The sequence below is a fragment of the Fundulus heteroclitus genome, unplaced genomic scaffold (genome assembly GCF_011125445.2).
Source record: "Fundulus heteroclitus isolate FHET01 unplaced genomic scaffold, MU-UCD_Fhet_4.1 scaffold_9.2, whole genome shotgun sequence".
NCBI classification, from domain to species: domain Eukaryota; kingdom Metazoa; phylum Chordata; class Actinopteri; order Cyprinodontiformes; family Fundulidae; genus Fundulus; species Fundulus heteroclitus.
The window spans coordinates 437501-450146 of record NW_023397361.1 but is presented as its reverse complement, the minus strand read 5'-3'; the positions used below and the strand labels follow the sequence as shown (position 1 = coordinate 450146).

At 50.5% G+C, this 12646-nt stretch overlaps 1 protein-coding gene across 8 annotated transcripts in view; it reads right to left on the bottom strand.

The window, feature by feature from the left end:
- The window catches only part of phldb2b (pleckstrin homology-like domain, family B, member 2b), a 40710-nt gene that overhangs the window by 9145 nt on the left and 18919 nt on the right, over nucleotides 1–12646 (bottom strand). For 3 of the 8 annotated variants that reach the window (XM_036134691.1, XM_036134689.1, XM_036134696.1), the window contains 13 exons: nucleotides 12197–12316; nucleotides 9602–9783; nucleotides 8212–9414; nucleotides 5185–5568; nucleotides 4433–4594; nucleotides 4184–4321; nucleotides 2997–3125; nucleotides 1958–2113; nucleotides 1767–1877; nucleotides 1580–1654; nucleotides 1415–1480; nucleotides 1056–1199; nucleotides 682–915 (listed from right to left, as the gene is read on the bottom strand). In XM_036134691.1, the coding sequence (XP_035990584.1) occupies nucleotides 682–915; nucleotides 1056–1199; nucleotides 1415–1480; nucleotides 1580–1654; nucleotides 1767–1877; nucleotides 1958–2113; nucleotides 2997–3125; nucleotides 4184–4321; nucleotides 4433–4594; nucleotides 5185–5568; nucleotides 8212–9414; nucleotides 9602–9783; nucleotides 12197–12316 (3104 nt within the window). The remainder of the gene's footprint in view (nucleotides 1–681; nucleotides 916–1055; nucleotides 1200–1414; nucleotides 1481–1579; nucleotides 1655–1766; nucleotides 1878–1957; nucleotides 2114–2996; nucleotides 3126–4183; nucleotides 4322–4432; nucleotides 4595–5184; nucleotides 5569–8211; nucleotides 9415–9601; nucleotides 9784–12196; nucleotides 12317–12646) is intronic. The other 5 variants (XM_036134693.1, XM_036134690.1, XM_036134692.1 and 2 more) reach the window with 5 other exon arrangements.

The window sequence follows — 12646 nt, the reverse complement described above, 5'->3', positions numbered from 1 at the left end:
TTTTTGCAGCTAAAACAGGAACAACTCATCTCCAGCATCTTATTTCAAGTGCAGTTTATCCAATTATCTTATTTTAGGGGTCAAAATACTCATTCTATTGGCAGATCATCTTGTTTGAGATAAGTGTCTTTGAGTGTCCAAAAAAGCGCTATATAAGTTTGTATGTATTATTATTATTATTATTATTATTATTATTATTATTTACTCACTCAAATCAAGGACAAATGTACTCATCTAAGGAATTTACTTACTTTTAGTTCCTGGCATGAAGAAGGCTTTAAAACCTCCTTCGAGGGACACTGTCACCAATAATCCTAGAGTCATTTGTAGATAAAAAAAAAAATACAGTTTGCAGAAAGTTGAAAGTTACAAAGCCTTCAATCTCTGACAGAGAAAAAGGGGTCAGCATGAGTCAGGTTTGACTCCACACCCAGATATACAACATGGCAGGTGAGATTTCTGAAGTCTCTGCAGACAACGTAAAAACGTGCGCTTCGCATTGATCGGATGACGTTCTCCTCAAAAGCCTTTGAAATGTACAAAAGTTAGTTCTTGTGCTTTAGCAAAAACACCCAAAACATCCCTGAAGCTCTGGCAAAGAACCGAAACAGCTTTCAGTCTCAAAACCATCAGCCACAACTGTGTTACTAACGGCAAACAAAGGCAACACTCACACGTTACCTGCCTGTGTCGCTGATGATGCTTTTTGAGAGGAAGAGGCGGCGGGGGGGAGTCGGGGAGAGGGGAGGGGTCTCGATAGGTTACCATGTTTTCTGGCCAGTGCACAGACGGGGTTTTGGGGAGGGGGCGAGAGTTTATATGGCAGGAGGAGGAGGAAGAAGAAGAAGAAGAAGAAGAAGAAGAAGAAGAAGAGGAGGAGGAGCGACAGTCGGCGGGTAAAGCAGCTTGAGAGAGCTTTGAAAAGAAAAACAAACAGCGTAAGAGAAACAAAGCAGGAGAACTAGGCACCGAAACAGGAATCATCTCATCATCCGCTGGTTTAAGAAACTAGACGACCGCAGACGGCGGCGAACGTCACCCCGCTGCACACGCACCTCGTCCTCCGTTGGCACGGCGCCGTCTTCCTCGGGGGAGGCGTTTACCTCGGGCTCAGGGGGCGCAGAGGCCCGGGCGGGGGCGGGGGCCGGGTTAGGGTGCTGTGAGTAAAGCCGACTGATTTCGCTGACGGTGACATAGCCCTGCGGGTTAGAACGAGGAGAGACACGGGAAAGAGACGTGGGTGAGGCACGGCGCCGCGTCACCGCCGCAACCGCGACAGTTTAGTGGTTAGAGAACGCCGCGAGACGTCGGGGTGCAAAGTCAACATCATGTCAGCCTTTAGTGAACAGGGAGGGAGATGAGACGGTTACACGGGCGGAAGCAAAGGGAGGGAACTCCAACAGCACACATGTACCTTCGTGTTCTTCAGGTGCATAGAGCAAAGAAGGGACTGGCACACATCTGCTAAAGAAGCGGCCTCCTAACAAGCAGAGGAGAAGATCCAACTGACTGAATCAAAGGGGGGTGGGGGGGTTAGGCTGGGTTAGGGTGCCATCTGCACACTGACGGGCAAACCTACCTCCCTCAGGGAGACGCTGCGGCCGCCGCTCAGGTCGGCGTACTTCTTTTCCAGCGAGGCGAGGCTCTCTTTTTCCTGTGGGGGGAGACAAAGACACGGTGGCATACGGGGAACAGACGCACTCGCTCTGAAAATGCGTTTGCACGCACAAGGGGGGTGGGGGTTAACGGGAAGGGGTGCCTCGTACCCTGTGCAGCATCCCTTCCAGGTTGCTCCTCTCCTTCAAGAAGCTCTTGTTTTCCCTCTGAGCCTGCTCGGTTATCTGCGCTGCTTGCTTCTTCAGAGCCAGGAGGCGCTCCTAAAGGAGGGAGAAGCAGCGTCAGCAAACATTTATTATGTTTTTTTGACTCATAAAAGCAGAAGACGGAGAGGTGTTGCCTTGCGAGTGACGGTGCTCCGCTGGTAGTCTGCGATGTCTCGGAGCAGCTCCTGCGCGCGGGTCTCCTTCTCCTCGTCCTGCCTGCTCTCCTTCTCCAGCTGCTGGAACTCCAGGTCCTCGAAGTGCTTTGTCTCCGCCTCAAGCAGCTCACAGTCCTGGTGCGCGCAACGAAACCGACATAAAGGAGTCAAGCCCGGCAGGGCAAGTTATGGATCGCTTTCACAACCAACCTGACGTTAGAAGTTGGGCTTTTGTAAATATTCTAGGCTGGGATCTTCTTTTGAATATGTAATTTAATCAGGAACATTTAGCACCCATTAACTACCTTTAGATATGTTGTGTATATATATATATATATATATATATATATATATATATATATATATAAATATATATATATATATAAATATATAAACCTACTGCTGTAGGTATTATAAATATGACAACTTGCTCTGAATAATGATGTCTCAGCCATACCTAATCTCAACATCAGGAAACAAAACCGTTCATTTTGAATGAATTGTGACAATTAAACAGATTTTAAAGTTGAGATCATTTTGTGACGGAAGCATCTTGCTGATTTGCATCCGTGTGCATTCCACACCCATGTACAGCAGCTGACGTGGTACCCTGCAGATGAAAACTAGCCTCTATGACCAATTCTGGCGACACATCAGACACAAGCACGCCAGACAAAGACATATTTGACTTTTAGGAACTTTTACCAGTTTTTCCGAATAAATATAAAACATATTCCATCCTTGATGGCCAAAAAAAACAAATCCCTACCCAAGCTGTAATGCTAAAGGAGTAATTGTTTTCAATAAAACACCCCTGTGTCACTTGCCAACCACTTTACAATGATGCACCACTTTGTGTTGAACTATCACCTAAACCACATGTTTACAGTTGTATTGTTAAAAAAAAAAAAAAAAAAGCAAAGTTGAAGATGTAAGAACGCGCTTGCATGGCATTTGCATGACAGACTAGTGAGCAGTGTGCTTGTGTGTGTGTGTGTGTGTGTGTGCGCGTACTGACCCTGGCTAGCTGCTCCTGCAGGGGCTCCTTGGTGGCCTCGGGGCAGCTGTCCAGCTGGGAGCGCTGCTCACACACAATCTGAGCCAACCCCTCTACTCTGTCCCTCTCTGCCTGCAGCAACTCGCACGCCTGGTACACGCAGGTTCCCATTCGCGCGCGTCGCGTGTCCAACGCGTTCCCACGCAGCGACACGGACACCACGCACACGCGTGTGCGTGAACAGCAAAGACAGGGACACATACACACGCAGGACAGAAAGAGGATGGCTGAGTTAGTGGGAGCTTGCAGGATGACAGTTAGTTATCATGGCGTCTAAGACGGTAACATTAGCCTAGAGGGAGGAAGGGAGGGGGGGGGGCATAAACTAACAGTCAGAGGAATGGAGAGCTGGTTAAAGAGAATGGGGAGGCGGTATGTGAGGGGGAGTAATATAAATATTGCAACACATTTGCTACCCTGCCTTTTGTCAAGGCCGCTTGCATGAAAATGACTGAGAGGTGATGGTGGTGGTGGGGGTAAAGGGGGGTGGGGGGGGGGGGGATGGAGACAGGGACATACGGAGCGGTTCAGCGGGGGATTAGCTTGCACATTAATGCTCCGTTTTGTATAAACACGTCACAACCAGCGGGCCAAATGTGTGCGGCGGCTTTACTGGTGAGCTGCGGGTTTAAAACACTCTGCCTTTCCCTCTCTCTGCAGCTGTGGGGCCCTTTCAGTGAGCCACTCTCCGAGTGCTGAACTGAATTCAGCTGCTGTGTAAATATAAAAGCTGGAATATAAACTCCACCAGCTTCTCTATCAGCAGACGCCTCCCTGTGCGTGACAGGGAAACCGTACGAGGTGCGGCGTCCGCGTCTGCATCTGCCGGTTTCCTGCCTCCAGGTGGCGCGTGCGAGACGGAATAGCTTCGGTGACTGATGCATTCTGGGTAGCATTAGCAGATATATATTTGGAGCGGAGACAGCAGGGGGAAGGATTAACACCTTCCAGTTGCTCGCATGACCCCTGAACGCGCGAGTCTCTGGGCCGCCTATACATTCGCGAGACCAATTGTGAAGTTCCGCCAACTACCCAGTGACCGAAAACTTTTCCATGACTGGCGTCTGGCCAACTGGATTTGCTTCTGCATCAACATCACCTGCCAGAACCTCCAAAGAGTCAGGCGTCACGTCACAGAGGAACTCTACCTTTTCTTTCTCCTCTCGGGACTTTGCCTCCAGGTCTTCCAGCTTGGCGTGAAGTTCATCCAGAGCATCTTTTTCCCGCTGGAGGGCCGCTGCCTCCGACTCCTGCTCAGCTTCGACCAGCGCTCGCTCAACCTCCACCTTCAGGGGAGAGACCAGACCAGTACTGCGGTTTCATGCGGAAAGCACGTCCTCTTTGTCCTGACTACGCTCGGTTAGCATTGAATGAGGACGGACCGAGCCGCCGGTTACCTCCCGAGCAGATTCCTCCATTTGGTTGTCCAGCTCCTTGACTTTTTGCTCCAGCTCCTCGATGTTGTTCAGCGCCTGGATTCTCTCCTCCTCCACGCGCCTCACCTCCTCCTCTGGAGGCATCGCGTCGCGCGCCAGGCGGGAAGCGCTGTCCTCTGCGGACTGGCAAATGCGACACCAACACGGTCACCGATTTGACAAACTCGAAAAAAAAGGAGCTTTGGTGTAAACAAAGATTAACTGCAAAACGAAATCGAGTTTAATAAAAAAGGAGCAAACTACGCTGATTTATAACATTAAATCAAAGAAACAAGGCAATAAAAATGTATTAAATATCAAACAGAACGAGGATTGACGTTTATTGACGGGGATTTTCAATCTCATCAAAAGCTAGATTTGTATTCTGCTTTTTTTAATGAATTCATGTTATAGATACCGACCCGCTAACACAAGCAGCAGCTGCCAATTTCAGAGGGTCCCACTTGGCCTCCTCTAATCTAATAAATGAGCTGTAAATATCCTCCATCTGTGCATACCAATGGTATCAATACTTTCCAAGCACAGCGTCACAAGCCAACCTTGTTACTGCCGTGCTTCCCGCAGAGACAATAGAAAGCATTAACACTCCATAAATAATAAATTAGGCTGATGAAGGTGATGTGAGCACAACGCGCCTCTTTAACGCATCATCTAGCCTTTAAAAAGTGACGGTGACAGCCAACCCTGGTGTGATGAAAAGATTCGCCTGATACCTCATATGTCCTCAGCGCTCTCGAGGAGGGGGACGGAGCGAAGCTCCGGAGGCTGACTGCAGGCGATTCGGCCCGGTGGTCTCTGTGCCCGCTGCAGCGCCTCCGCCGCACCTGCAGCTCGTCGTCAAAGTAACCGTTCTCTGACCCCGGGGAGGTCACGTGACCGCTGCCCGGAGTCCCGTTGACAGCCGAGGAGTCGGAAAAGACGGACGGCGCGTCGTCCTCGTCGTCGTCATCGTTCACTTGGAGCTTCTCGAGCTCCTGGTTAATCTTCTGGAGGTCCGCCACGGCCGACGCCGAGCTCGCCGCCGGCCCCCCTCCGTCCCTGTCGGCGCGACCGAGCTCCGAGCAAAGAGACAGGATGGTCTCCAGCCGCTGCCGCTCCTGAAATGGGCAAGCAGACACGGTTCAATGATGAAAATCAAGACGTTTCAAGCTATTACTGAATTAAAGGTTTAAGGTTAAAGTTTTTTCCCCAAGATAGGATTGTTTAAAAGATGCAAGCGACACAGAACCCACAGGTATTTTACATTAAACATGCATTAACAATTCAACACAGTCAACAAATGCCAGCAGCTCTGCTTTGGTAGCATCAGGATTACCTGGGAAAGCATCTCAGAAATGATCAGATCAGCATTTATTCTGAACCCAGCAGCATCCCTGTTTGGTTCTTACTATCCGCTCTTTCTCCTCAGTCAGGCTCCCTACAGCAAGAGTTGCCCTCCGACTGTTCCTATTGCCCGAGCGCAGCTATATGTGGGGGGCTACGGAAGCTGTGAAGAGTCAAAAACGGCCCCCCTCACTCTAATACCCATGGACGGAGAAGCATGTGAGCCACACATCAGGCCTGTGGAGGTAATATTAGAAGCAAAGGAGGGGGGGGGGGGGGTTGGCGTGTATGGGAGTGACAGCCGTCTCACCGTGTGAAAGCACCATTGCACACACTTTGTGGAGATTTTTTTTTTCCCCCAGAATCCTCTGCATAAACATTTTTTATCCAAGCTGGAACGTAAATCCATCCGCAGAACGAACTTTCCCAGTCAGGCTGATTACGGAGATCAGGTGGACAACATGAGAGTAGAGACTTCAGCAGCTGTTTTCGTCCCATAATGTTAGGCTTCATCCTACGCCTGGATAAAATCCTCCCATTTTATTTTACCAAATCAGATTAATCAATTGATTTTTTTAACCCTTCATTTCACAAAACAAATTGCTGAAATTGTTCTTGACTACTCTTAAAAGCATCTCACCTGGAAGTTGACCTGAACTCAAAGTGCAACTAATTATAAGCTTTGAAACATAAAAAAAATAAATAAAAAAAATCAAATGGAAGGCATGAAAATTTACCAAATGGTAAACAATGAAAATATAACACAAAATCTTTGCTGCTAGTGGTCTAAAAACAGGCCTCACTGCACTTGTACAGCTTGAAATTAACTTAAAAAAAATAAGGAAATTACAGTGCCTCGTCTTTGTGTAAAACAATTTGCCCTTTTGGGAATGTGAAGTTTCCCGGAAGCCCAAGAGAGCGCATTGGGCAAACAAAATAAATCTCGATTTTCCAAAAATGAAACCTTTAAGAATTGCAAATTCAAATGAATCGATAAAGTCGATTCATCAGCCAGCCCTTCTTCATCCAATTTACAGCGTTGGGACAAGCCGAATGCAATATTAGGAACAATCCCGTCATCAGATCACCAGTATGTGCTGATCGGTCCTTGCCAGAGTAAAGAAAGAATCCCATGAACACTTAAGTTTTGTTAACGTTTGAGTTTATCCTAATTTATCTCTTTTTTTGTACTAAAGTAGTACTCATACATACCTCATGTTTTACTTTGCTACTTCATACCGAATAAGCTGCTGTAATCACTATTTCCACAGCAACAGTCCACACCAGAAGGCCATGTTAATAGAGCTTCACGGTCCTAGGTGCAGTTTATACAAACGACCACTAGATGGCAGGAAAGGTTACCACAACAAGGGCGGATTTTTCTCTGAGGGGATGACTTGAATAGAAACTTATGAAGCTGTAATTTTATCTCACTTCTTGACCCATTAACTCAGCAGCGACAAGCAGCGCCGGTCATGCTGACAAGGAGAGATTGTGTCTGAGCAAACACCAGGGAAGGAGAACCAAAGAGTAATAATTGTTTGAGCTCAACCTGCTTTGCTAAACATCCAAAACGCCTCCCATTACAGTGTTTGCTTACGCCGAAGACCATTTCTCTGGGCCAAAGAGACCCGCTGGTGCAATTCGAGGACGGCGAGGAACGGCGAACGCACAGAGACGGGGGGGGGGGGGTGGGGCAGCAGCTTTACGGCTGTGCTTATTATTATTATGTGTTATGCATTTGCGTGTTTGTCCACCTGCTACACTGAGCCTGTAATCTTGGGTTCCCTGACCCACATCGAAATGATGGGCTGTGTGGCGGCTCCGCGGTTGAGACCGCTCTGGGCGGACCTCCAGATGACTGACATAAACATGCACCCCCACATGAACACACACACACACACCATCCAAGCGTAAGGTTAAGAATAGTGCTGTTAGTGTGGGCTGACTACCATAAAGCATCTGCTGAGTGGTGAACCTCACTCTGTCCGTGTGTGTGTGTGTTTGTGTGTGTGTGTGTGTGTGTGTTTGTGTGTGTGTGTGTGTGTTTTAAGCTCCCTGGGAGAGTGCGTTTTAGAGGCCAAGGACAACGCTATTCTGGAGGCATTCCTACGCTAGCTTGATCTCTGAAGTCCATCAGAACCATCCTTTTGTTCACATTTCAGGAACACAGAACCCATCGGCGGGTTCCGTCAGCTGGTTTGCAAAGAACGCTCTTCGGTTCTTCTCAAAGGCCCGGTGACAGGGGGTCCACGCTGAAGAGCGTAGGTTGGGGGTCACCGGCGGCGGTTTTTACTGATTTCGCTGAGACATCTCTAACAAATGCTGGAGGGGTGGGGGGGGGGGGGGGGGGCACAGACAGGAAACCTCCCCACTTACAGGGAACACATGGAAGCGGAGCAGGCTGTGAAACTCACCAGTCTCTCCACCTCCTGCTCACGAACGCGCTCCTCTTTTTGCCGCTGGTGGTAGTCCGTCAATTCCTCCTTCCCGCTGAGAGAGCTGATGCTCCCCCTTCTTTCCCTGAACCCCCCGGGTGGAGCCACCCCTGCCTTTCCAAACGACGACCTCCTCTCCCCCAGACCCGTCCCGTGATCCGGCCCCGCCTTCCCCGCCGAAGCCCTCGCCTCCCCGAGTGCCGACCCCGCCGCCACGCGGTGGCCTCCGACCCGCCTCTCGTTCTCCCCCACGCACCTCTCTGCTCCCGCGGACGCGCCCCGGGCGGCGCTGGACTCCCCTCCGGGGGGGCTGGAAGCTGTGGAGCTGACCGAGCCCAGCGAGCTGGTGGAGGTCAGGCTGAGCTTTTTGGCCACGCGTGGAGAGGAAGAGCCTCCTGCTTTGGACGGGATGGTCACGTCGGGTGGGGTGGTGGTGGGTGAGAAGGAATAAGCGGAGGAGGAGGAGCTTTTCGGGGAGGACAGGGAGATGGACACGACACCTTCGCAGCGACTGCTGCTCTGGCTGGGACTCCTGTTGGACTCTTGCTGGAACGGGCTCCCGGAGCCGTGGTTGAATTCAGGGTTGGCATGCGGACTGTTGCCGTAAGACTCCTTGCCTAATTTGTAGCCCCCGTTGGTATCCGCCTGCCTCAGAGGGAGCGTGGATAACGGCGGCGGCCCGCTGCCGTCGCCCCGAGGAGACGGCGAAGGACACAGGCGCGGCAGCGAGCGGCTGTGCCCGCCGGTCGTGAGGCTGCTCAGCGACCCGGCCGAGTATTTCCTGGTCCGGCCGACGGGCGGCGGCTCTTGGCTCCCGTGGCTGCGGCGGCCCAAGCGGGGGCTCGAGGGCATGCTGGCGGCACCCCCCATCGACGGCGCCCGGCATGTGGAGGAGGGAGGGAGAGAGAGGAGGAAGTTATCGCTGCTGGCAACGGAGGAGGAAGAACCGCCGCCGTTCCAGGCGGACAACAAGGGGGAGGAGGCCGGGTTGTGCAGTCGCCGGCTGTCGCGGCCGGCAGGAGCGCGGGAGGAGGCCAGGGGGTCCGAGCGTCGCCCCGGGGGAAGGTGGGAGCCGGGTTTGAAGGAAACGGGCGGACGATCGGAGCTGTAGAAACGCCTCGCCTGTTCCTGATAGGCTGACGAAGACGCGGTAGGACTGGGGGTGGGCGTGGTGGGGGGAGACTGGGGGGGAAAAAGGAGACACTTTTAAGAAGAATACAGTTTTTTTTAGTAAATCAAAACAAAGTGAATGCTGGTTTCATACAGCCTGAGACGGACAGCAAAGGTAACCAAACAAACTTCCTGAAGCCTACAAAAGCATCCAGCGTAAGGGCAACGGACCATGAGGCGAAGCTGAAGCGCTGCTCACCTGTGTGACGCTGAAATAGGAGGGGTTAGCACTCCCGTTGGCCCTCAGGCTGTTCTCCAGGGCTACCTTCTTGCGTTGCAGGGTGTCCATCAAATCCCGGAGCTCAGAGGCGGACCGCATCCCTCTAGCACTGCCGCTGCCTCCCACGGCATGGCCGTAGTCGCTGCTGAACTTCAGGTAATCTGCAGGCGAAGACGGGACAGGGTGAGCGCAGTTTCTAGGAAAGAATCGGCACTAAGCAAATGGGGACGGGAGGGGAGGGGGGGCAAATATGAGAGCGGTTCGGGCACTGAGAAATGAGAAACTGATGAGAAGTCGGAAAAAGAGGTCACAAAGCCTTTCCTTCGTTTGAGGGAAAATAAGGAACAAAGTGCTGAAAGCAGGAATAAAAAAAAAAAAAGGAGAAACAAAGAGAGAGGGAGACGTTGTGCGCATACCTGAAGTCACAGCTAGTCAAAAATTAGGCTTTTGGCAGAGCAGGCTGAGCCAAAATAATCCACCACTGGAAGGGAGTTACTGAGTATATACTTTGACTCCCACACACATGTGGATGCAGCGTGGAAGCAGCACACACACACACACACACACAGGACGAGCTAGCTGATCCAAAACAAACAGTTTAGCTTGTGTAGAGTTACTTGGAATAGGACTTTAATCAATGAAAAGCTCCACAAAGTACTGCGGAGTGCCCCGAAGAGGCCCCCGCCCCCTCCACAGGCCTTTCATTTAAAGCAGCAACAGTACAGTCTGAGTTCTGTTTTACCTCTATCTCCTCAGCTGAATTATTTACAAAATATATAATTAATGTCATCAGCAGAGGTAAGTTGTGATCGCTAGTGCGAAGCTACAGCGTGGATACCCAACCCTCCAGGCGGAGATCCATCAGGTGAGGCGGCCTGTGGGAAACCTGCCCATCCTCCCTGAGCCCTCTGTGGTTTTATGTGGAAAAGAAGCCATTACGACCTCAGACCACCCAGAGTTTAAACGCCGCGTTTACCCAGGAGCGCACACAGCCGCTCTGCGCACGCGTGCCCGCACCAAGAGAGACGATCCGCTTAAGCAAAACCAAAGTGTGTGCTGCCGTGCCCAGGACTGTTACAGCCAAAAGGTTAAAAATAGGGGAATAAAACAGCGGCAAAGCGTTGGGAGGCGGGGCAGAAAACGAAAGGCATCGTGAGATCTGGAGCCTCAACACACACACATGCAGCCCGTGTCCATACATGGGCAGCTTCATGACGGAGGCGTGGTGGTGGTGGAGCTGTGCAGCAAGCCGCTTCCACTCTCCACCCGAGTGTGAACGGCAGCTCCCTTCGCCAACGAGTCTCCGGTCAGGTTTTGGCGGTGTACATCTCTACCTGAAGCTAAAGCTGATTGTTAAAATTAGCCGGTTTAAAACGCTGGTTTTGAGACTTGTGTAACATTTGTCATCATTGTGTCACTTTTAATTATGGAAATGGAGAAGGAAAAAGCAATATCGGCTTGAAGAATCTAACCTGACCCTTGCCAGACGGATGTCGCTCCGCCTAGCTTCACTCACATCCATCTGGGACCTCTCTCATAGAGAGTGATTTCTCCAACCAATTTTATTGTCCAGCCAATCAGGACGCAGGGCTGGAGTTTCAAAGATGTGAAGTAGTGGAGAAGCGACCGTGACGTGAGACTGTTTTGATTTAGACAACAATGGCGGCTCGCATCGAGGAAGCAAGCGTTAACATTGATGCTGCCATTTCTTCCGTGTTGTTCAATCTACCTAATATTGTTTCATTAAAAGAACTTCAGAGAACGGCTCTGAAGGCTTTTGTTGGTGGAAACAATGTTTTCGCCCTTCTCCCGGCCGGATTTGGCAAGTTTTGTTTTCCGGGGCGCGTTAGCGGTTAGCGCTAACCATGTTAGGAGGCCTTTAGTCCTCGACGCGGTCGGTCCGGGATCGACTCTGACCCGCGGCACTTTGCCGCCTGTCTTCCACCCTCTTCCTGTCAGCTCACTGTTTGTGCCACTAGAGCCGCAAACACATTTAAAAAAAAAAAGTTTTGTTTTTTCCTGCGTCGCTCTTACAGCGTCACGGGTTAGCTTCGGTGTGAGTGGTTGAAATAGCACGTCGATAAAGATGACAGACAAGTGGCTTATCCAATAATATGCAAGGATTATTGATAAGGCCCAGCCTTCAATAAAGGCAATTACTATGGCGGTGTCCCAGATGTATGTGAGTGGAGCTAGGCGGAGCGACATCCGTCTGGCAAGGGTCGGGTTATGAAGAATCAGCCCCCAAAGAAAATGGGCAGCACATGTCTGGTATGGGCTACACCACCTCAAAACAGACATAAAAGGGCGTTTCTTTAACGACGACAACATGTTTCCCACAGTAGATCTTTATCACAAATTATAACTCGTCTTATTTCAAAAGGCCAGGCAACACTTGCGGCTCTGAACGGGGTTTAATTCAAGCGGGCTTTAGGCAAAATGGCTCTTTGGTCCGTAAAGGTGGCAGGCCCCTGAGCTAGACTGAGGTCAAAATCAACGGCCTTAGGAAAACCTGCATGGGTGGATCTCTAGTTCTGGTTCAGGGACAGTAACGGCGGCCTTCTGCGGGAGTACCTGTGTTGTAGGCTAAAGCCGACACGGGGCTCTTCTGTGGAAGCATGCTCTTCATTCTGCTGGCCTCCGCAGGATGGTTGAACCGGAAGTAACAGGACTTACCCAAACACAGAGAGTACCCTAGAAGAAGAAGAAAACATAAGATAAGTCTCTAGGTCGCCTTAAGGAAAGGTATTCAGACAACCTTCAACGTTTTTTCACGTTTCTCTTTACATTCAAACCTTAAACCTTGTTGGGATCTCACAGGACAGACTGACGCAAAGTACACATTGGTCACAGGATTTAACTTAATTAACATCGGTAATCATTTAGATTGCACCAACTATGGTTCTGAGCGGCCGGTTCAGCTGGACCTTTCCCCCTCGTCTCGGTTGGCATGCAGCTGGGATGAAACTATGGATGTTTTTATAGACCAAATATCCACCAAGGGTTTTACGCTAATGCTGCTTA